Source organism: Artemia franciscana, chromosome 7 (assembly GCF_032884065.1).
Source record: "Artemia franciscana chromosome 7, ASM3288406v1, whole genome shotgun sequence".
Taxonomy (NCBI): Eukaryota; Metazoa; Arthropoda; class Branchiopoda; order Anostraca; family Artemiidae; genus Artemia; species Artemia franciscana.
In genome coordinates, this window is record NC_088869.1 from 4,160,348 (window position 1) to 4,185,775 (window position 25,428).

The following is a 25,428-nucleotide window of genomic DNA, read 5'->3' on the forward strand; positions in this document are numbered from 1 at the left end:
AAACATTACATTAATCAAACACATATTAATCAAACATTAAATATCGGTCGCGTCAATATTATTAAAATGACGGGTAAAATATGGAACAAATGATTTGCGATATCTCTCAGTACTATAGGCTGAGCAAGTCAGTAACTGTGGACAATTCTTTTTTATTTGTCAGAGTCTTGTAACTGGTCCTTCAGTTGGGGGGCTCTCAAGGTTGGGTAGTAGACGACAATGAGCTGGGGAATTCAAACAATTAGTCCAAATCTATATGTTAAGCCATGTCTACGACTATCAAGTGAGTCCACATTGAGTTGTTTCAGTGCATCCTCGTAAGTTGAGTAGTTTTGTCCAAGTATAATTTTTACAGCTCTTTTTTGTATCGTCTCAAGTCTATCCGTCTGATCTTTCGTCAATCCCGGATGTCAAGCAGGACATGCATACTCAACAGAAGGTCTAACATAGCTGCAATATACAGACTTTAAAACCTCAGTTGGTGTACCAAATCTTTTTAGGTTGGAAAATGAATGTAAAAGCGAGGCGCCTTTTTTAGTCAGATAATCAACGTGCGAATTCCATCTTAAATCATCGTCCAAAAGAATCCCAAGTATTTTAACAGTTTTCTTTGTTGGCAGTATGGAATTATGAGAAGAGTGGTTGTTACCCTTTAGGAAGGAAAACGTCATATAAGAACTCTTAGTTTCACTGACCGTCAGTTTTACCTTTCCTAATTCAGCTTTTAGATCATGATAGATTTTGATCAAGTCAGACTGTTCAGTAGTCGGAGGGCTTAGTCGCAGTGATAAAATAGTTAAATCATCAGCAAATTTAAAAAGCTCACGAATTGTTGTTAAAATACGGTTAAAAACAATAAGAAAAGAAAGCGGGCCTAATTTAGTCCCTTGTGGCGAACCACAAAAAATATTTACAAATTCAGATGGCTCATGATCAGGAAGTTGGACACACTGAGATCTTTCAAAAAGAAAACTAGCGAGCATTCGTACAACAAATGGACGGGCACCCATAGCTTTTGCTTCTTCCACAACCACATTATAATCGAGACTATCAAAAGCCTTAACTATGTCTGCAAATAATGCATCAACATAGGCCCCATTATTTTCAAAGTGCTTAAGGATAGTATCCAACAATGCAACCAAATAATGAACAGTACTATGCCCGGACCTAAATCCAAATTGTTGGGGATCAATATTATCATTTATGTCCTCAAATAAACAAACAAAAATAAAACTTTCAAATACTTTTGAGAGAGCTGGAATTTTCGAAATCGGCCTCATCTCGGTTATATCTTTAGGTGCCTTGCATTTGGGGATTGGCGTTACATACGCCTATTTAAAAATACATGGGAAAACACCATCAATAAAACACTGGTTAAAAATTGCCGTTAAAGGAGTAGATAAAAGATAAGCACACACAATAATCAATTTAATTGGTATCTCACAAGGATAACTAAATTTACGAGAATCAAGTGCCTTCAACTTTTTAGCAACTGAACAAATCTCTAGTATAGGGATATTTGAAACTGAATCATTCGGTGGTAATTTTCTTAGTTGCGGAAAAATTTACAAATTGATGCAAAAAAGTCATTAATTTCACTAGGTAACAAGGGTTTACCATTGACATCTCTCACTTCAACTCTGGTTACTTTTCTGCTGATAATGTTCTGAACTAAGTCACTTCCTTGGGTTGGATTTATATATTTTGCTTATTATTTTAGACCCATACTCCTTACGTGAACATCTTATCTTATATACAATTAAATTTCTTACTCTTTTGAAATCTTTTACGGGTTCAGTTAAATGCAATTCGTTTCTCACTTTTATCAGATTCCGAATCTTTTGAGTAATCCATGGTTTATCATTCGATTTCACATATATTTTTTTTTGTGGGAAAATTTCACAGTATTTTTCGAACAGTTCCTTACAGAATAAACTTGCCATTTTGTCACCGTCAGACAATGAGAGAATATCACGCCAGTCACGATCTGTGAGCCATTTCTTGTAGAGATTTACTAGTTCAGGTGTGAAAGGCCTGTACACCACACTATTTATTTGTCTATTTGGGAGAAAATGATTGGGTGTCCAAGCAACACACAGGTGATCACTCAAACCCAATGGGGGTAATGTAACTGGAGTATTATAATATTCAGGACAGTTGCTAAAAATGAGATCCAACATACGGTTACCTCTTGTGGGCACATTGACAACCTGCTTAAGTGATAGTGAATTACTTAGCCATTTGGCAAAGTCATTAAAGTCAACACACATTATGATACCAGCATTAGGATACAAGGATCGTACATTGTCAGTGCAATTCTGCAAGTAATTCACAAGGTCTTTACGATAGGGCCACGGGGCGGATAGTAAACAACACATATCACCAGTGATGCCACTTCGTTGGGAAGCTTCTTAGGCCTGCATCACAACCATAATACTTCAAAACCATGCTTATTTGGTATATTACTGAAAGTGAGAACTCGATTTCTTATAGACGATCGACAAATAATACCAACACCACCACCATGTGTTACTGTAATATCATTGGGTGTCATTCTAGGTTTGAAATAGGTATCATATCCTTCAAATGCTACAACATCTTCAGTCGTGGACCATGATTCAAAGATACAAGCAATATCAACCAGTTCATTCTTCAAGCATAGTTCAACCTCTTCTAATTTGTTCATAAGTGACCGGACATTTGATAATAGTATTTTCGGAAATATATAGGGATGAAAGAAGGGCTTTACACTGCGGTCTCGAATCTCCTTGCCAGGACATTGAATCGGTTCCAAGTTGGGATACTCGGAAGACATGGTTTGAGGGGTGGGTGAATCTTTGATTTCTTTGAAATTCCAAACTGGTTGGTTGCTAGTACTGGATATATTGTCGGAAGGCTGGCAGATGTTGGTTCTTGCCAGTTTCTCCAAGGCTTCACGAGGAGTGGTTGGTATGAGGGGGGAGGGATCTGCATTGGCTGATTTAAGACAGGTGGTTTGAGCTTCAAGCTCAAACCACCATAAGTGGGACAGTAAATTGTTGTCTTTGGCTACCATGTTTTAACAGAGGTGGAATTTTTCGCTCCCCGTTTTTTGAACTTCGCAATTCAGTATTGGAACGTAGCTTTTTCCTTCTGTGGGAAGTGAGATGCACATTAGGACAACAGTTCATGAAACAAAGGCCATGAGCAAATTTTTTACACAGAGATCTGTGAGGCAGAATACAACACTCATCACGGCAGATGCCTTTGAAATAATCCAAGCAAATATGGAGAAATGTGCAATTCTCCGCCTTTCTACAGCCTCGCCTTATGTGAAATCTGCAGACACGTCGTTCAGGAATATGATCTGTTGTAAGACCCTATTCATCTGTATGCGGAGACTGAGAATACTCTAGGTCGGTTTGTGTTGTTTGAGTAGTAACAAAGCTACTGCATTGAACAGATACATTATTACTGGGAACTTTAGAGCTGGTTATCATCACTTCTCACAGGTAAAAAGAAAGAAACGTCCCGAGGGTTTCTGCAGAGCAAGGACTATGTCTGCATCAATTGCAGCGCAGGCTGCATGCATGCGGTGTAAGCAAAGATGACAATCAAACGAAGGGCTGTCTTTTGTCGGTTCGTCACATAAGAGGCAGCTCAGATCAAGACCTGAGCAGTCATTTCTTTCCTCGGTGATATTTTCTATAGTATCCATAATTCTCAGTGCACCGCCAGGAATGCCTGGAGATTTAGATGACAAGTTTTCTATTGGGAAGATAGTGCTCTTTTTAAGTTGATCCTGGATTTTATCGTTGTTACTCTGCTGTTTCGGACTATTATTTTTCGATCTCAATTTTTTCAGAGTAAAGATTTTTGGGGAATCTTTTTGTGTACAAATTACGCACACAAAGGTCTTCTTCAAATCATTAGAGTATTTAGTTTTTCCCCAACTAAAATGAGACCATTTATAACATTTGATACACTGCACGCCGCCTGTTTTGCTTGTAATTCTTTTTAAACAAAAGAAAAACTAAAAACTAATAAAAAAAACTAAACAAACTAAAAAAACTAAAAAAATTCTGTGTGTCTGTCGAGTGACGTCACTGTCCGCATATGACGTCTGAATTATTTCATCATATACCAATTCAAAAACGAATGTATTCAAGCCGAAGTAGCTCAGTTGGTAAAGCGTTATGTTCCAGGTTCTAGGTCCGAGAGGTTCCAGGCTCGAACCTTGGCTTTAGCAAAAATAAAGGAGAAAAAGAAAACTAAAAAAAAAATAAAAATAAAAAAACTAAAAAAGGTAAATGTATTCAAGCCGAAGTAGCTGAGTTGGTAAAGCGTTATGTTCCAGGTTCTAGGTCAGAGAGGTTCTAGGTTCGAACCTTGGCTTAGCATTAATACAAAAGAAGAAAAAAAACCAAAAAAGGTAAAAACTACAGAAAAAAACTAAAAAAGAAAAAAAACTAAAAAAAAAGGTTAAAACAAAAAAAACTAAAAAAAAACTAAAAAGAAAAAGAAAAAACTAAAAAAGCTAAAAAAAGGTAAAAACCAAAAAAACTAAAAAGAAAAAAAGGAAAAAAACAAAAAATTTAATAAAGGAGAAAAAGAAAACTGAAAAAAATAAAAATAAAAAAACTAATAAAGGTAAAAACTACAAAAAAACTAAAAAGAAAAAAGAAAAAAAACTAAATAAGCTAAAAAAAAGGTAAAAACCAAAAAAAAAAAAATTAAAAACAAAAAAAGGAAAAAAACAAAAAAATTATTTCACCATAAACCAATTCAAAAACGAATGTATATACAGACTGGGATACAAATGACGACCGGCACACAGGGAATCTAAATGACGACCGGGAAAATCAAAGAGATATTACAGACTGGGACACCGGGACACAAATGACGACCGGGACACAGGGAATATAATTTTTATAATGACGACCGGGACACAGGGAACATAAATGACGACCGGGACACTCAAAGAGAAATTACAGACTGGGACACCGGGACACAAATCACGACCGAGACACAGGGAATATAAATGACGACCGGGACACAGGGACACAACTACAATGGCGCGTAGCTAATATGATGCATAACGACTTACGACACCGGGACACAGGGAATATAAATGACGACCGGGACACTCAAAGAGAAATTACAGACTGGGACACCGGGACACAAATCACGACCGAGACACAGGGAATATAAATGACGACCGGGACACAGAGACACAACTACAATGGCGCGTAACTAATATGGCGCATAACGACTTACGCACGCGGGGGGGATTGGGGGGGGGGGGGGCGCGAAGCGCCCCCACCAACTAGGTGTTGTCTATATATAAAATAAACCAGCTAGTCTATATATAAAAATAAGTTGTATGTCTGTCTGTCTGTCGAGTGACGTCATTATATGACGTCTGAATTATTTCATCACATACCAATTCAAAAACGAATGTATTCAAGCTGAAGTTGCCGAGTTGGTAAAGCATTATGTTCCAGGTTCCAGGTCCGAGAGGTTCCAGGCTCAAACCTTGGCTTTAGCATTAATACAAAAGAAGAAAAAAAACTAAAAAAGGTAAAAACTACAAAAAAAACTAAAAAGAAAATACTAAAAAAAACAAAAAAAAATAAAAAAAAGGTAAAAACTAAAACTAAAAAAGAAAAAAACTAAAAAAAGGTAAAAACTACAAAAAAATTAAAAAGAAAAAAACTAAAAACTAATAAAAAACTAAAAAAAACTAAAAACTGAAAAAGAAAAAAAAGAAAAAAAGGAAAAAAACTGAAAAATAAAGGAGAAAAAGAAAACTAAAAACCGGGACACAGGGAATATAAATGACGATCGGGACACTCAAAGAGAAATTACAGACTGGGACACTGGAACACAAATAACGACCGGGAGATATAAATGACGACCGGGACACTCAAAGATAAATTACAGACCGGGACACCGGGCACAAATGACGACCAGGACACCGGGACACAGGGAATATAAATGCCGACCGGGACGCACAAGGAGAAATTACAGACTGGGACACTGGGACACAAATGACGACCGGGATGCTGGGAATATAAATGACGACCGGGACACAGGGACACAACTACAAGGAGGATGCCGGGGGCACAGTGGGATATATAAATGACGACAGGGACACAGGGAATATTCGATTAGCAATCACCATCAACAAAGCTCAAGGGCAATCATTAGAATAATCAGGTATAGATCTGAATACGGATTGTTTTTTCCCATGGACAATTTTATGTTGCATGTTCAAGAGTCGGTAAACCTGACAATCTATTTATCTGCACAGACAATGGGACATCGAAGAATGTTGTATATTCGTAAGTTTTACGTAGTTAAAAACATATATATATATCTTTCTATATTCACAGGTGGGACACATGGACACAACTACAATGGCACGTAACTAATATGGCGCGTGACTAATATGGCGCGTAACGACTTACGCGCGCGGGGGGGCTTGGGGGGGGGGGGTTGCGCGATTCAAATTACTCAGCATTTTAGCGATTAGTAATGCACGCTTTTTTTCAAGGATTTTATATGTGGCAGGCACAAGTGGCTCTTTAATATCGATATAGAAATCGATAACGATATTAAAAGTAGAAATATTGATAAATTATGAAAAAATTGTAAATTGCCAAAACTATATGAAAAATCATTTCAAATAATAAAAATTTAGTACAAAACTTGCTTTCAGCAAGAACCAGACCTACAGCTCCAGATAGTCAGAAATATAGCCCTGCCACTAAAAAGAGCAACAAAGATTTTGATAAGTAAACATGCTTAATTTGACTTTGCCGCAAATAGGTTGATAAACTTATACAAACATAAGACACACAAAAAGTTTAAAGTTTCCCTTCATCGTAAAATTTCCTGTGCTTAAATTTATTATCGATGGTCTTATATACACAAAAGTGGTTCTGCCACCTCAAGTAGGTATTACGGGTGGCTCTAGTTCTCTTCCTTTCCCAGAATTCAGCATGTATTACGGGGCTATGAAGTTCATTTCATTGGGACTCTTTATTCATACAATTATGGACTGTTCACTTCTCCTTTTCTTGGTAAGTTCCACGCGTGAATTTATGTTATTCCGAACGAGCACTCATAAAACAGATATAGGTGTTAAATTAGAAAGAAAATTGTTTTGAATTAGAAGGACAATTATCGAATTTATGTTATTCCGAACGAGCACTAATAATGACAGACAGAAAACACAGATACAGGCGTTAAATTAGAAGGAAAATTGTTTCTAAAAGCAAGGAACTCATAACCATATCGATTGAATCCTTTGAACAGTTTTTTTTCCTTTTTAGAGGATGTTTATAATTAACTCTGTCCCTAGACAATAAAATTCTAAATAACCAGACCAAATTGGAAAAAAACTAGACTCTTCTGGTAATAACTACTTTAGACACAATCACATAAGTATGATCTTAAACACGTAAGCAAGCCAAAAAAAAAACTTAAGCATTCCCGACCATATGATTGGTAAAATAGAGACGCAATACATCTTCTTTGACACTTTCATTATCATTTGTTCTCTGAAGCCAAGAAATTTTTTCCTTTAAAATCTCTGAAATATATATAAAAAAAGAAAAAAAAAGGCGACAGCAAACTTACGATCTGAAGGTTACATTTTTCGGAGAGGAGTTGTGAGCACTTGGCCTCCGCAGCGTCTAGTTGAGCTGCTTTTTCCAAAGCATTAGCTAGTTGAACTTCAAGAGTTGAATAGCTTTCTCTCAAATCAATCAATTCCTTTCGATAAGTGTCACTCTAGAAAACTGACATATTAGTTCGCTCATCACTGTATTTCAGAATTTGTAAATGTATTCTTAGTATCCTAATTTGGACCCGAATACCCATAAATAGGTAGATATGAAGGCACTATGTGGCCTTAAAAAATTTATGAAGTTCTTATGAAGATTTTTTTTAATGAAATTCATGAAAATTTATTTTTATTTTGAGAATTGTGTTGCGAGAGCAACACTTTGGTTTTGTCCCGTTTTTTTTTTTGTTTTCTTTTTTTTTTCCTATGCCGCCGATCTCAGCTTATTCCTGGAAACTGGTAAGGGTCTAACCTGTGCGGTTTTTACGGAAAGTGTGGACCTCAGGCCGGATTGATGAATATGACATTACATTTTGGAAAGCTCCGTAGAACTCTTGCCTGGGGCCAAAAAGGATGGTTTTTGCTTGTCCTCGAGCCAGAGCCTATGGTGTGCGAAGTGAAGTGGAGTTATATAGCCTATGTCAGAGAGGAGTATCTGAAGTTGTGCAGCCAAGCTTTCGTTTCATCAAACCATGTTTCTGCTTTCGAGTGGAAAGCTCCGTTCTAGCAGGCAAGCAGGCAGGCACCAGTTTCAAATTGAAGATAGACTAAAATCTATAAGTGTTAAATATATGCGGTAGTTCCCCGGCCCCACAGCCAATATATCTTCTTTGACTGATAAATAGAAAAATTTACAGAAACAAAAAAGTGCGATTTTCCCACGGGTCCGAAAGTGCTGTCATCTATTGTTTCTAGCCATTTCTGTTCGTGATTTCAGCTGACTTTACCATTCTTTTTTTTCTACTTGGGATTGCAATAGAGAAATGGTATCAGATATACCTCTTAAACTTTAAAAGTTCTCTCATTGCTAAAGAAATTAGAGCTTATCCTTTGCTCCTTTCTAAGTGGTGGTGTTAGAAAGTTGGCCTCCGGCAAAAAAGTCAACTTTTGAACTAAGACAGATAGAATTTTTTTTTCAATGACAATCGATAGACCTTGATGAGCTGATCAAAGTATATTTCATCCATTTTTTGTTACAAAAATTTCTTCATGACATACACCAGTTTGAAAGTTTCAAGGGGTTGACAACTTCAGTGGTAAGGTACACACTTGAACCAAAAATAGGCCGATACCAATTGTGAGATATGTAGGGGACTTCCAAGCAACAGTCGATTATTAGCTTATAATCATCTTTGGCAATGAGGGGTTTGCAACTTTTGCTGATTGGTGTACCTATTATCTGTTTCTGGTGTAATTGATGGTAAGAACAACTTGGTTCCCGATTGTAAGACATGTAGGGGAGTTGTAAGTAATAATCGGCTGTTAGGCTACAATGACTTCAGCGACAAGGGGTTTGGAACTTTTGCTAGTTGGTGTACCCATTATTTGTTTCCGGTGAACTTGGATGTATAACCCGGGAGAGGGACTTGTAAGTAAGAATCGGTTGCTAGAGGAGGCTCACGAGGGGCTACAAATTTGTGCAAATTGGTACACATCTATGGAATCAGGGACCCATAAATTTCCTGTAATGACTCGCCATCCAATAATAAGCGATCCTGGATGGCGAGTCATTACAGGAAATTTATGGGTCCCTGATGGTATTTTGATCCTGAAAAGTTACAGATAGCTTTATAATACCAACTAGATTACATAAGATAATGTTCCAAGTTTCCATCCGTCACGATGTCTACGATTGAAAAGGATAAAGTTCAACCGGCTGCAAAGTGACATTTAGGGGCCTAGTAAGTAATAATCGGCTGTTAGGTTACAATCATTTTCAGAGATGAGGAGTTTGCAACTTTTGCTTGTTGGTGTACCCATTATTTGTTTCCGGTTGAACTTGATGTCTATCTCGGGAGAGGGACTTGTAAGTAAAAATCGGTTCACTTTAGGCTAGAAATTTGTCCAAATTGGTGCACATTGTATTCGATCCCTGTAAATCTGTCGGTAAGAAAGTTCATATCGATGGTCTATCAATCACTGTAACCTAGAATTAAGATGTTACGCAATGGGTACAAACGATAATACAAAACAATGAGGTAGTTTCGTAATAATTAATAGAATGTCATCTATGGTATTTTGATCCTGAAAAGCTCCGGATAGTTTTATAATTAATACCAACTAGATTATACAAGATATTGTTCCTAGTTTTCATCCGTTACGATGTCTACGATTGAAAAAGATAATGTTCAACTGGCTGCAAAGTCAATTTAGTCCTTTCTTTCAATATTCTTTTGTTGTTGTTTTTTCAACGCAGGGGTGTGATCATGTGATTACTGATTGCGTTCTTCTTTGAACATACTGTTTTAAAAGCTTCGATAGGCTGACAACTTCAGCATTTAACCGATAGCGAAGAAACAAAACCAAAGTGTTGCTCTCGCAAAACTTTAATCGGCAAAGCCGGACAAAGGTTGCCGCAACACTTCACGTTGCCCAGGCAACGTAGGTCTAGTTTTATTTTTATTTGATGAGAATTTATTATTATTTTGAGAATTTTATTTGTATTTAATGAGAATTAATAACGATTTTTTAAGATGATATTTTTAATGAAATTTATGAAGATGAACGCCTTAGTAGTTAGATTTAGAGTTTGACCCATTATTTGTCTTTCTGCTGAATTGTCTTTTACTGATGTGAGTCGTAATGTTTTATTTCTTTGTTTGTATTGATATAAATGCAACATATACGCTGACACGGGTTAGATTCCCCGGTTAGAAATACCATTTTTCTCCTATTTCGGTGATAATCATATCGCATTATGTATGCACATAGTTTCAATGAATTATGATTACTGTTATTCATAAATAGATCAATAAATAATAACTGGTACTTCTTTGTCCACGTTCCTCTTTTTACCACTATTTCAGAAAGACTCCGCAAAAACGATTACCCTAGGATTTGCGCCTCCCCCCAAAGCTTGAGAAGAAGTAGCTTTCCTTTGACAATGTAGTTTTTCTGTGGTAATCAACAGACTGTGAACGCTAGAATTTTTTAGGACAAAGCGTGTTGTCGATTTTAGTATTTATATTGGTTTCTATAGAATTGAAATACAAAAATTAATTTTATTATTTAAATTCTATAAAAGTATATTGTTATGAATTTTGTATATATATGGCTTTTGTAAAATTATTATTTGTTACTCCTTGAAGTAATTATTATTAATGTTATGCGTTACTCCTTGCAGTACTTTTCGAAAAGAGTCCGGTAAGCTGTCGCGACCTCAGAGTGATGTTGTCAAAATGCTTAAAAACTCAGAGAAAACCACGATTAAAGATTTTAAACCTTCCTTTTCGAACACTCCAGAGTCCAGTTAATGAAATTAAATCAGCTTAACTGTTTTTCGGCCCTTAATGAGAAAACAAATTATCAGAACAGCATTTCCCTTGTAAGATAGCTTCACCCTCAGGAAAAGCGCTGAAACGTCAATTATAAAACTGAACTTAATGTTTCTAATCAACATGGGTCTTACGAAGTCCCCACATAAAACCATTCGAAAGAGCAGAAAAAAACTGTGTAAATTGGCAGAAGGTCTCCAAATACTTGTTTTCTTACAGAAGAGAATAATTTCGCTCTTGTCTCAAGATATTTTCCATAGAAACAGTTACCCAGATAATTGTGAAAATTCTTTTAAAAGAAGAAGTTGTTTCAAAAAGAAAATATGACTAAAAAAAGTAAAGAAAAATTAACAAAACGAAAAAAGCACAGACACATAAACTTAAACCGATTCCTCAGAGCAGTAGTGATTGTTTTGGGGTAGCCGGAATAAATGTAATAAAACATCAAATCAGCAAACCTCTTCGAAAAAAAAACAGGAAAGAAAGAAAGCATAAACTGATTCCTCAGAGTTTTAAAACAAATGATTGTCTCGGGGTAGTCGGCATACAGTTAACAGAACATTAAATCAGCAAACCTCTGTGAGAAGAAAGAGAAAGAGAGAAAAAGAGAGAAAGAGAGAGAGAGAGAGAGAGAGAGAGAGAGAGAGAGAGAGAGAGAGAGAGAGAGGAAAGGTGAAGAGAGAGAGAGAGAGAGGGAGAGGGAGAGAGAGAGAAAAGAAAGAAGAGGGAAGAGAGAACACATTGATCATACCTCTTGCTCTTTAACTCCTAGTAAAGCTTCAATTTCTGCTTTCTCAGCCACAAGCTCATCTTGCATAGCCAACAGTTGAGCATTCATTTTGCCTTGCTCTTCCGACGTCGTAAACAATTCATCGAAACGTTGGTCCCAGACTGCCTTCTCTTTCTTGACTAAATCGTTCTCAACCTAATGTTTTTTAAGAATTTTAAATCAATATTTGAAAAAAAAAACGATACAAAGCGATAAAGGTACATTCACATTAAAAGTAGAGCCTTTTCAAGAATAGATTAAGCATACTGTTTTGAGTTTTAACACTGATAAGTTTAGCTCTGAAGTTCCTTTAGCTAGCAGTCTTACTTATCTGGGTATGCCTATTGGAGCAAATCTGAAAGAAACTACAAACCTGGCACAAAAAAACTATGCTAAGAAGATTCGGGCTGCATAGGCATGCCTGGCTTCAAACGTTTCGTATCTGAGTAGATTGTTATCAGTTGTATAATAACCTAACAGTTCCTCACCTATTTCCTAATTCTCATGTTTGGTATTTTTTAACTGTGCTTAGAGAAAGCAGTTCCCCGACTTTAATTTTAAGTTCGCAAAATATTTGATGGAACTCGCAACATGGCAAGTAACTCTTTCCCGCAGAGAAAGTATCGATTGATAAACTCAAATGGGATTATCAAGATACACATTCGTGATTATTCTACTGATTGCCAGGAGTCTTTCCATCTTGTGTCATTTATGTTTGTCCTGAGTTCGTAGTTATTAAAGTATGTTTTTCCTTATGTTGTTTTTTTTTGTGTTGCAAGAGCAACACTTTGGTTTTGTCGTGATTTTTTCCCCCTGGCACCCCGATTTCAGCTTATTCCTAGAAAGTGGTAAGGGTCTAACCTCTGCGGTTTTTACGGAAAGTGTGGAGCTTAGGCCGAATTAATGAATACGACTTTGCATTTTGGAAAGCTTCGTAGAGCTCTTGCCTGGGGCCAAAAAGGATGGTTTTAGCTTTTTCTTGAGCAAGAGCCTATAGTGTGTGAAGTGACTCGGAGTTTTATAGCCTATGCCAGAGAGAACTATCTAAAGTTATGCAGTCAAGCTTTCGTTTCGTCAAACCATGTTTCTGCTTTCGAGTGGAAAGCTCTGTTCTAAAAGGCAAGCAGGCAGGCACCAGTTTCAAATTGAAGATGGACTAAAATCTATATGTTTTGAATATATGCGGCAGTTACCCGGTCCCACAGCCGATATGTCTTCTTTGAGTGATAAATAGAAAAATTTACAGAAATAAAAAAGTGGGGACCGATAGCGCTGCCATCTATCGTTTCTACCCATTTCTGTTCGTGATTTCAGCTGTGTTTATCATTCGGTTTTTCGCACTTGGGATTGCGGTAGAAAAATGGTATCAGATGTACCTCTTAAACTTTAAGAGTTCTATCATTGCTAAAGAAATTAGAGTTTATCCTTTGCTCCTTTCTAAGTGATGATGCTCGAAACTTGGCCTACGGCAAAAAAGTCAACTTTTGAACTACGACGGATAGATTCTTGTTTCGACGGCATTCGATAGCTCTCGATGATTTGATCAGAGTATATGTCATTCATTTTTCGGTAGAAAAATTCCTTCATGAGATATACCAGTTTGAAAATATAAAGGGGTTGACAACTTCAGTAGTAAGGTACACACCAAAACCAAAAATAGGCCGATATCAATTGAGAGGCATATAGGGGAGTTTTAAGAACAGTCGGCTATTAGCTCATAGTCATCTTCGGCAATGAGAGGTTCACAACTTTTGCTAGTTGGTGTACCTAATATTTGTTTCCGGTGTATTTGATGGTAAGACCAATTTGGTTCCAGCAGTAAGACATGTAGGGGACTTGTAGATAATAATCGCCTATTAGGCTACAATCTTCTTCAACGATGAGGGGTTTGCAACTTTTGCTAGTTGCAATGAAAGGTTTGCAACTTTTGCGAGTTGGTATACCTAGTACTTATTTTAAGATCCTTACAGATTAACAACTTCAGCGTTTAATCGAAGCGAGGAAACAAAACCAAAGTGTTCCTCTCGCAAAACTTTACTCGGCGAAGCCAAACAAAGGTTGCCGCAGCACCTCACGTTGCCCATGCAGCGTAGATCTAGTTTTTTTTTTTTTTTTTTTTCTTGATTTTTACTCTGTCTTTTCTGGCCCCTACTCCGTTTTTTTGTGACGGATTAAAAATAAAATGTTGAAGATGAAATGAAGACATACAATCACAATCTGAAAAGATAGAAAATGAATGAAAGTAGACTCTAATCGTTCAACTGAGAATTTGACCTAACATAATGTATGATTATGCTTCCGTTTTTGTCCCTATCCGTTTTTTGTGACGGATTATAAATAAAATGATTATGATGAAAAGAAGAGATAAAATCACAATCTGAGAGATAGACAAATGAATAAAAGTAGACTATAACCGTTCAGTTGAGAATCTGACCAAGCATTATGTATGATAAGGGGTTTGTTGTTACACATAAAAACGTAGAAAAAATGCATCAAAGATTTGTTTATATGCAATTTTGTGATGTTTTTACTAGTCGGACAGAAATTTCGGTAGCGGAGGGGGTTCAAACCCGTGCCCCCTTTCCCCCTGGATATGGTAACATGTTAGAAGAAAAAACCGTTTTGGTTATTCCTGGGTGATGATTTTTACTTTTTTGAAAATGTCGCTTTGATCTATAATTGAAAAGGTTTTCGAAATGAAATAGAAAAAAAAAACAAAAAAAAAAAAACAAACACGGTTGAAATATCTAACAAGTAGCCGTCAAAGACGACAAAAAACTCTGAAGATTGACAGCTACAAGAATCAATATCCATAAAAAAAAACTAAATAGTCTTAGAAACAAAATTAAGATCAATCTCCTCTCATCAGAAAAAAAAGAACAATATATCTATGGTTCCTCACCTCCTCCCAATTAATACACAGTTGAAATATCTAGCCAGTAGCCATCCAAGACCACATTTTTGAAGGCTGTCCTTCCATCCTATCCGAGGTCTACCCCTCGGGGGTAACCAACCACAGGATACCGGGTAAAAGTCGTATATAATTCTAGGAAGGGCTGTAGTTGGGATTCAAAGGAGATGCCTAAACCATCTGGGAGTTCACTGGGCAATTCTTGTTGAGAATGGAGCTCGGTGAGTATGGACAAGGAGTCTTTCATTAGTCTCAAAATCATCACATAAGAGCCCCTCGATTCGATAGAGTTGCTTTGTCTGGAAGGTGTTTATCGTGCTCAAAATAGTGGATTTGAGGGGCCATATCTCAGCCGCGTAGAGCAGGAGTGAGCTCACGGATGAGTCACATATGCACATCTTCGTGCGCCTAGAAATATGGGGCGATCTTGAGATGGTATTGAATCTTCTGACGACAGAAGAAGCTTTCGCGATTCGGCTGCCAGGTTCGACATCCACGGAGCCATTGTTCGTAATCACGGAGCCAAGATAAATGAAGTTAGCAAAAACTTCAACGTGGGCTCCTCAAACTGTAATGAATCCTAGGGGCCTAGCGGGACTGCCGACCTTTTGCTTTTTATAGAGTGAAATTATTATATACAACCACACACTGGTACAATTATTGAGATTCAATAAAAGGCTTTGATTGTAAAACTGAAGATTTGTAAAATTTGAGTTTACTGGGACTTCGAACTGAAGCTGGTTTATCAGAAAGCGTTAATAGTAAGTTTTGTTTTACTGCTGTCTTCAAGCTTCAGCTTTGATCTCAAACGAGAATAATCATAAATTTCAAAGTATGAATAAGCCAGACTTTGCAAAAAATTATTGGGGCTTTACGATTACCTCAATATCAGAAATTTGCTTTGATTTTCACACATTTCACCTATTTTGCTGTTTTGGACGAAATATTTCTTTTTCAAAGGAATGTTTTGGCATTTTATCCTCTAACTTTGCGAAATAAAATTGATTTCGGTCCCAAATTCTCGTAATCTTTACTGTTATCCGATATAAAAATAATCATTGGCTTTAATAAGGGGACTTAAAACAGTGGGGAGGTTGAAACATATCTGCCAAAATAGGGATGCGAAAAAGATGCCAAATGGGGATTGTCTTTTTGTAGTTGAGATAAAAGTATTTCATAAAGACTGGAAAGCTACTTTGCTTTCAACCGTCTACGGTACGTCTATCAAACGTACAACTGTAGGGTTCATTAAGTGTTCTGACTCTAAAACTTAAGGTAACACAGAAATTGAGCTTGGTGAGACTGGTAACTGAAAGATTGATGCATCAAAGCCCTACAAAAGTTTTTTTTGCCAGTATGTTTTTCCTACTAGAATATCGCAGCTTTAAGATTATTCCAATATTTGCTTTGATTTTCATACGATTCTCCTATTTTGGACGAAATCATTTCTTTTTCAGGAGAGTATTTTGGCTTTTCCCCCTCTAGCTTTGCGGAAAAAAATTGCTTTCTAGCCAAAATCTTGTGGCTGTCAAGATTTCTCAATATAAAAATAATCACTCGGGTCAATAAGGCGGGTGAGGGCAGTGCCGCTAGGAACCCCCTTAGAAGGTTTAAAAAAAGATACCAAACAGATACTGGCTATTTCCAATTGAAAACGGAAAAAACCTTTCTTAAAGAATTGAAAGCAACTTTCACTTATTTACAGCCCTGTGGTAACATAGTGGATTGATGCTCTGCTTTATAATACTGGGCTCAGAGATCGATCCCCAATACGGCAAGTTTGGGCGATAAGTTTGCTACTTATCCCTGGAAAAATAGAACGAACTGAAACGTCAATTCAACGCCCTGTGCTTCAGCAAGAATTTTTATTTATTATTTTATGGAAAAATTCTCCAAAATCAATTATGGAGGAAAACAGAAAAATACCATTGGAACATCCATTTTCCTTTAAAGTTCTTTTTCTATTGAATACCATGACATGCGTTCCAGAAGCTGATTATTATTAACTGTAACTATTTATATGCCATTAATTTTACTCTAAAATTAGAATTTTAGCCCTTATATTAGCTTAGTAAGAAAAAAAATATTAACAATTTACTTTTTTATGACTAATCAACTTTTGGACTAACTTATTAATTTTTTTATAAAACAAAAAAGTAATTAATTGCTACCGAATATAATTGTCTTCTGGAACGAACCCACGGTGCAACTTTGTTCTGGTTGTTTGACCTTCGTAAGGGGATATTAGGGAGACGTGTATAAAGGGGAATGTATACGCACATTGAATCATTTACACAATTGCTTTTACTAGTTTTTCTTGTGTGTGTAAAATTAAATGTATTTCTTTGTAGGTTTCAGGGCGCTAGGAAATAGCTAAGCTAGTTTGACACTACCCAAGCCACAAAAGAAGCAGGTAAAAAGATGGGAAAAATACCGATAATTCTTCTATTTTACTTCTAAATTCTATTTTTATTTTATTAATAAGAGTTGCGTTCTAGGGTGGATTATTATTATTCATAATTAATTATATGGAATTACTTTATATCCTAAACTATATTTTTATCCTTATATAACCAAAAACAAAACTAAAAATTTATTTTTTAATGCACTTAAAATAAAAAAATACTAAATAGTTAGTTATTGTCGAATATAATTATCTTCTGGAAGGAAGGGGTGCAACTTGTTCTGTTTGTTTGAGATGGTATAAGGGGACGTGTATAAGGAGGAGGGTATGCATACCACATAAACCAAATCATTTTTACCATTGCTTTTACTAGTTTTCCCAGCGTGTGCAAAATATAATATGTTGGTTTGTCGGTTTCAGCGCTCTAAGAAAATACTCGTAACTAAGCTATTCAGACTGGAAACGAGTAAATTTGGACAGAATATTTTGACTTTATACCTTTTTTTTTACGGTATTTTGACTTTATCCAAGCCCGAGACGAAGCATATAAAAAGAAGGGGGAAAATACCGTTAATTCCTCTATTTTACTTCTAAATTCTATCTTTACTTTATTAATATGAGTTTTATTTTATTAATTATTTTATATCATAAACTATATTTTTAATCCTTATATGCGCTTAACAAGCAAAAAAAAAACTAAAAAAAAATTTTTTCCTGCACTTGTAATACGGAAATAATAAATAGTTAGTTATTACCGAATATAATTGTCTTCTGGAAGGAAGAGGTGCAACTTGTTCTGTTTGTTTGAGATGGTATAAAGGGGGACATGAACAAGGGGGAGGATATAAATAACACACAAACCAAATCATTTATAACATTGCTTTTACTAGTTTTCCCAGCGTGTACAAAATAAAATACGTTTTTTTGTAGGTCTCAGCACTCTAAGAAAATACTCGAAGCTAAGCTATTCAAACTGGAAACGAGTAAATTTGGACAGAATATTTTGACTTTATCCGTTTTTTTTTGCGGTATTTTGACTTTATCCAAGCCCGAAACGAAGCAGATAAAAAGAAAGGGGAAAATCCCATTGGAATATCCATTTTCCTTTTAAGTTCTTTTTCTATTCAATAACATAAGATACGTTCCAGAAGCTGATTAAATAAAAAAAAAAAGTTTTTTTTTTAAACTGAAAGTAAGGAGCGACATTAAAACTTAAAACGAACAGCAATTACTCCGTATATGAAAGTGGCTGTTCCCTCCTCAACGCCCCGCCCTTTATGCTAAAGTTCGACTCTTTCTCTCAACTCTACTTTTCAAAACAGTAAAAGACTTTGGCGTAAAGAGCGGGGCGTTGAGTAGGGAACAGCCCCTTTCATATACGGAGTAATTTCTGTTCGTTTTAAGTTTTAATGTCGCTCCTTACTTTCAGTTAAAAAAAACTTTTTTTTTTTTTTTTTTTTTTTTTTTTTTAATGCATGTTTTGATTTTGGCTCTCCGCACGTGAATAATTAAAACGAAGTTTGCATATTAACTTTTTTTTGGCTAAATAGCTTTCTCACAGTTTTGATCGGACGATTTTGAGAAAAAAGGAGCGGGGGAGGAGGCCTAGTTGCCCTCGAATGTTTCGGTTACTTAAAAAGGCAATTAGAACTTTTAAACTTTTAATTTTTTGCGAACGTTTTTATTAGTAAAAAATATGCATAACTTACGAATTAACTTGCGTAACGAGCTTCTATTCGTAAGTTTTTATTACGCATATGAGGGGGTTCGCCCCATCGTCAATACCTCGCTCTTTACACTAAAGTTTAAATTTTGTCTCTATTCTTTAAGAATAACCCCTGAATCCCAAAGGCCTTCGAATACAATAGTTGAAATTACTAAAAATACTTTAGCGTAAAGAGCGAGGTATTAGGAGGAAGTGAACCCCTCATATGCGTAATAATTTCTGTTCGTTTTCAGTTTAATGCTACTCTTTACTTTCAGCTGAAAAAACTTTTTGATATTTATTTTTTCATTATTTTTAAATAATGCTAGAAAATTCTGCACCCCCTTCATGGAAATTCTCTTCCCCCATGACAAATTCCACCATGGAAAGATCCCCCCACGTAATCCCCTCCCCCCAACCAAAAAACTCCCCCTGAAAACGTCTGTACAGTTCCCAATAGCCATTGCTATATGTGAATACTGGTCAAAGTTTGTAATTTGCAGCCCCTCCCACAGGGGCTGTGGGGGAGTAAGTCTTCCCTGAAGACACAGTTATTAGATTTTTCGACTATGCTGAATAAAATAGCTATTACAGAATTTTGATCTGGTGAGTTTGGGAAAAAAATGAGCGCGAGATGGGGCCAAGGTGCCCTCCAATATTTTTCATCACTTAAAATGGGCAGTAAGACTTTTAATTTCCGTTAAAATGAGCCCTTTCGTGACATTCTAGGAACACTGGATCGATACGATCACACATGAAAAAAAAGAGCACGCATCCGTGATCTGTCTTCTAACAAAAAATAGAAAATTCCACATTTTTGTATATAGTAGCTTGAAACTTCTACAGTAGGGTTCTCTGACACGCTGAATCTGCTGGTGTGATTTTCGTTAAGATTCCATGATTTTTAGGAGGTGTTTCCCGCTATTTTCTAAAATAAGGCAAATTTTCTCAGGCTCTTAACTTTTCATGGGTAGGACTAAACTTAATGAAACTTGTATAATCAAATTAGCATTAAGGTGCGACTCTTTTGATGTAACTATTGGCATCAAAATTCCGTTTTTAGAGTTTCGGTTACTATTGACCCGGGTCGCTCCTTGCTACAGTTCGTGACTATTTAATTACTACATTAATTGTAACTATTTATATGCCAATACTTTTATCCTAAAATTAGAACTTTAACCCTTATATTAGCTTAGTAAGTAAAAATATTAACTATTTACTTTTTTATGACTAATTGACTTTTTGACTAACTTTTTAATTTTTTATGATACAAAAAAAGTAATTAATTGTTACCGAATATAATTGTCTTCTGGAACGAACCCACGGCGCAACTTTGTTCTGGTTGTTTGACATTCATAAGGAGGGAGACGTGCATAAAGGGGGAGGTAAACATAACCCGCATATCAAATCATTTACACAATTACTTTTACTAGTTCTTCTTGTGTGTGTAAAATAAAATGTATTTCTTTGTAGGTTTCAGCGCACTAAAAAATAGCTAAGCTATTCAAGCTTGAAATGAGGAAATTCGGGCAGATTATGCATATGTTGGCACTACCCCAACCTCAAAAGAACCATATGAAAAGAAGGGGAGAGAATACCGTTAATTCCTCTATTTTACTTCTAAGGTCCTTGCAGCAGTCTTCAACTTCACAGAATTTTTCTTGAAGGGAAATTTTCTTCTTCTCGACTGAATTTTTTTCGTCGTTTAAAACTTTGATTTCTCCTAAGGAGCGTTCAAGTTGGCTCTGAAGTACGTTGAATTTTTTCACTAGCCCGGCCTTATGCAAAGATAGCTGAAAAGAACAGGACTTATTTTGTGGCCTCAAATATTTCAAAGTGCATGTAAAGATACTAAGAAAGGTATAACAATCAGGAAAGAAATAAGTGAAAGATTTTTTGTGTTTATTAGCGTACATAGATGTAAAACCATAGAAGAAATAAAAGATTTTCTTGAAAGTAAATTTTTTTAAGTAAATCACTCACATTAACACAGAACCAAAGCAAAAAAAAGGAAAAAGGAATAAAAGGAAAGACGCAGGAAAAAAGAAAAAAGTCTTAATCAAACCCTTAATTGAAAAGACATGGACTAAAACTTGAAGAAGAAATTTAGTTGATCGAATTTATAAAGCCTATGCACCAAAACTGGTTAGCATATACAAACATATATATAAACGTGTGAATATTCGTCTAACCTTGCTGCAGCGGGAATCCAACCCTGGTGCTCCGTATTGGTCTGCTTGGAAATACGGAGAACCAGGGTTCGATCCCCGCTGTAGCAATGTTAGAGGAATATTCACTAATTTATGTTCTTTTTTGTAGGATAATTGGGATTTTTATGAATAGAAAAGCACATTTTCAAAGTCAGTTTTTATGTATTTTCAATTGCTTTTCTCATGAGTACCAAAGATGAATAAATCTTGATTCACCGTAGGAGAGAATTATTCATTTTTCGCTTGTGTAGGCATGTATAGGCCTATAAGCAAGACCCATACCTTTTTTATACTTTCTAAGCAAGTACTGGCAATAGACATTAGCAAATTGAGAAATATGTAAAACAGCTTTAACAACAAATCATAATCGTGTTGAAAAACTGCTACTACAAAACACATCCTAAGAGGAATTAAGAGCTAATAAACTAAAATAAAACACCCTGTTAAAGACTTACCCCTCACCCTGCCATCCCCAGATATACGTCCAATTTTGGACCAAATCAGTTCTAACATTTTGCAAGATTTCAGTAAGGGCACTTTATAAAGAATAAATTTAAAGCATAACATTTCATTCTTCTTAGATACCATTCTTCAGAAACGATCTTCGAACAAATTTTTCTTCTTTAGAGAATGGACGGGGCCAGCAGCCCTTGGGAGTCTCTGCTGGGTCTATCAAGTTAAAAAAAAAGAAGTATGATGAGTTTTCTTTCCGTTTCTTCACAAAACAGCACATATGACAGTACCAAGACAGTGCCAAGACTATGACGATAACCATTGCCATAATTAACATCAGAAACTATATTCAAGAGTCACGACTTGCCTCAAATGTTCTATAAAGCTGGAACTTTGAAGTTGTATCAACTTAGTCTGATCAAACACTGTCAGTTGGTCTTTGAGACAGTGGAACAGTTCAATATTCAAGGGCGAGAACCCACTGATGAAATTATCACAAACTGTCTTCAAGAGCCACGACTCGTCTCGCATGTTCTAAGCAGCCAAGTCTTTGAAAATGGTCCAGCTTGATCTTATAAAGCATTATCTGTTGGGATCTGAGATGTTGGAATAGTTCAATATCCAATTGTGAGAACTACAAATACTATTTTTGGAAGACTATTTTCAGGAGACACGACTTGCCTCGTATGTTCTGCATACCCGAGCCTTTGAAGTTGTATCAACTTAATCGGATCAAACATTGTCTACTGGGCTGTAAGACGTTAAGATAGTTCAGTATTCAAGGACAGGAACCACTAATGCAACTATCAAAAAACATTTCCCAAGAATCATGACTTACCACATATGTTCTAACAAAATTCAACAAAACTCAAGGACAAAAACCACTGAGGCGATTATCGAAAACCATTCCAAAGATTGTTCTTGTCAAGCAGCCGCCTTGGACCGAACGAAAATCAGGTCCTCCCCCAATGGGGTGGGAGTAGTAAGACAAGATATAAGGGAAATGAGAACTTCTAGGGAGGGTGTAAAGAGGGGGCCTTTGAATAGTCTGGGACAGAGAAGGAGCGTGCGTAGCTGTGTTGGCCCACGGTGGCTTGGTGCTGCAGTGAGTTGTTAGTAGTAGCAGCAGTATCAAAAATTGGCTGTTGGGCTTTAAGACGTTCGTAAAGTTCGAAAATCAGGGGCATGGGACCACTAACGCAATTATCAAAAGCTATCTCCAAGAGCCATGACTTGCCGCATATGTTCTTGCCTCAACCTAATCTTATCAAACATTACCTGTTGGGCTTTGATATGTTTGTACGGTTCAAAATTTAAGGACTACTAATGCAATTATTAAAAAGTATCTCCAAGAGCCACGACCCATCTCACGCGTTCTAAGTAGCTGAGCCTTTGAAGTTATTTCAGCCTAATTTGAAGTTGTTAAGATTCGCCACAGGTCAAGAATCTTCAACATGCCCGAGTCTCTTAACTCCCTTCAGCTTAGTTAATATCGTATTTTTATTAAGGAATGAAATAGGGATGAAAATAGAAAGGACTCGAAATCATTAAAAACAAGAAAAAATAAACGCTTTCTCATGTATTCGATTTTGTTTTTTATTTAAGTGCCTTGCAATATCAAGAAACAAATTAAGGTTGATTTAAACAATCACAAGTTTTACTATAACCGAACATTGACTAAACAGTAAAAAAATTATTTTTCATCACACAAATTCTTGAATATTTGATTTTTTTAAAATATTGGACGTAACAAATCCTTAGGTTTTTTTTTTGTTTTAGCAGTGTTTTGCGCTTGTTATAATGAGCACAGTAAATTCTACCCTTGTATTTTACTTATTTCGATAAAACTTCGTACATTTATTTATAACATACCTTGACAGCTTCCAGTAGTACTAGGAGAACAGCGATACCAGTGCCAACTGATATCAACAATATTAACAGGTCGATCTTTGGCGGTAAAAAGATGTCGGATAACATCTCTGACTCCTCTGGTACGTATGATTCTTCTAAAAAATGTACTACAAAGTCAATCATTCGAGTCTAGTAAAAACAAATTAATACGTACTCATTACAAGGTCAGTTCTCAGGGACTATTCTAACCTTTAGATCGTGGATTGTGGTTACCATGGTGTGGCGTGGATCGTTGAACATATATAGCTAGAAATCTAATACGCAGTTTTGTTTCAAATTTTGTACAGATGTAGTTACAATAGCTTCAACTTATTAGTCATCAAGATAAGTTGTAATTGACTATACTAAGTGGATTAAACAAGAAAATCATAGGCAGCGCAATTGCGTTGCCAAAGTAAAGAGCGATATGGTTGTAACATAAATTTTTTTTTCCACCACACCACTTCATTTGAAAGGATTTGTCGTAAAAACTTCAAAGATGGCTCATTCGACTGGAAATTAAAAGTTCCTTTTGCCCTTTACGAGAGTCAAAAGTGATCGCAGGGCAACCAGCCCCCTTTTCACCCTGTTTAGCTACGGTATCTTTCCTCAAAGACATCAGGTCTAACTTTGAGATTGGCATTTTGATCAAAATAGTCGAAAAGTGCAAGAACTACGCCTATAGGGATGACACAACCCCCACAACCTCAGAGGTGAGGGTTGTTCGTTATTCAAGTTGTCGATAGTTTACACGTGGGGTTTGTTAATGGGAAAGGGACATGTTTGATCTTGTATATCTAGAAAGGCTAGGGGTATTAAGGTGAAAATTTCACGGAATATTCAACTACATCAAAACCCAAGATGTGCATAGAGGTTGCCAAAAACGACTTATCAGCAATAGCTCAGGGACTGCTGAAAGTACTAAGTTGAAACTTTTAATACTACTACTACTACTACTATTGAAGTCAGTGTATCCAGGTTGTGAAAACAGCACAGATACAATATCTCAGGAACAGAATTGGCCATTGAGTTGACACTTTGCTTACATTTAGGTTGTCAAAGTGGCATAGATGCAATATCTCAAGAACGGAAAAGGGTTTTAAGTTGAATCTTCCAAGGAACGTTGATGGAGATGTAAAATTACGGCCGAGAAACGACTGAGGGAATTAAATTGAAACTCCTAAGGGCTACTACTACTACTACTATTGAAGTAAATCAAAAGAGCAGTGTATCCAGGTTTTGAAAACAGCACAGATACAATATCTCAGGAACAGAATAGGTCATTGAGTTGAAACTTTCAAAAGGAAAGTTAAGGGGAATATAAAAATCGTATTTTTTCCAGGGTGGTTGTATCAAACCTAATATATATATATATATATATATATTATATATATATATATATATATATATATATATATATATATATATATATATATATATATATATATATATATATGTGAATATAGATACCACCTGTGAATATATATATATATATATATATATATATATATATATATATATATATATATATATATATATATATATATATATATATATATATATATATATATATATATATATATATATATATATATATATATATATATATATATATATATATATATATATGTTTTTAACTACGTAAAACTTGCGAATATACAACATTCTTTGCTGTCCCATTGTTTGTGCATATAAATAGATTGTCGGGTTTACCGACTCTTGAACATGCAACTTATAATGGTCCATGGGAAAACAATCCGTATTCAGATCTATACCTCATGATTCTAATGATTGCCCTTGAGCTTTGTTGATGGTGATTGCTAATCGACGATTCCCTGTGTCGCCGTCGTCATTTATATATCCCCCTGTGCCCCCCGGCGTCCCCGTTGTAGTTGTGTCCCTGTGTCCCGGTCGTCATTTATATTCTATGTGTCCCGGTCGTCATTTGTGTCCCGGTGTCCCAGTCTGTGATTTCTCTTTGAG

General features: G+C 35.9%; 1 protein-coding gene across 2 annotated transcripts in view; it reads right to left on the bottom strand.

Moving 5' to 3' along the window:
• The window catches only part of LOC136028752 (uncharacterized), an 84,397-nt gene that overhangs the window by 34,305 nt on the left and 24,664 nt on the right, over positions 1–25,428 (bottom strand). Inside the window, exons 4-7 of one of the 2 annotated variants that reach the window (XM_065706638.1) lie at positions 23,428–23,561; positions 20,491–20,685; positions 11,855–12,028; positions 7,624–7,776 (exon numbers count right to left, since the gene is read on the bottom strand). In XM_065706638.1, coding sequence (XP_065562710.1) covers positions 7,624–7,776; positions 11,855–12,028; positions 20,491–20,685; positions 23,428–23,561 — 656 coding nt within the window. Of the gene's footprint in view, positions 1–7,623; positions 7,777–11,854; positions 12,029–20,490; positions 20,686–23,427; positions 23,574–25,428 lie in introns of both variants that reach the window. The other variant, XM_065706637.1, reaches the window with a different exon arrangement.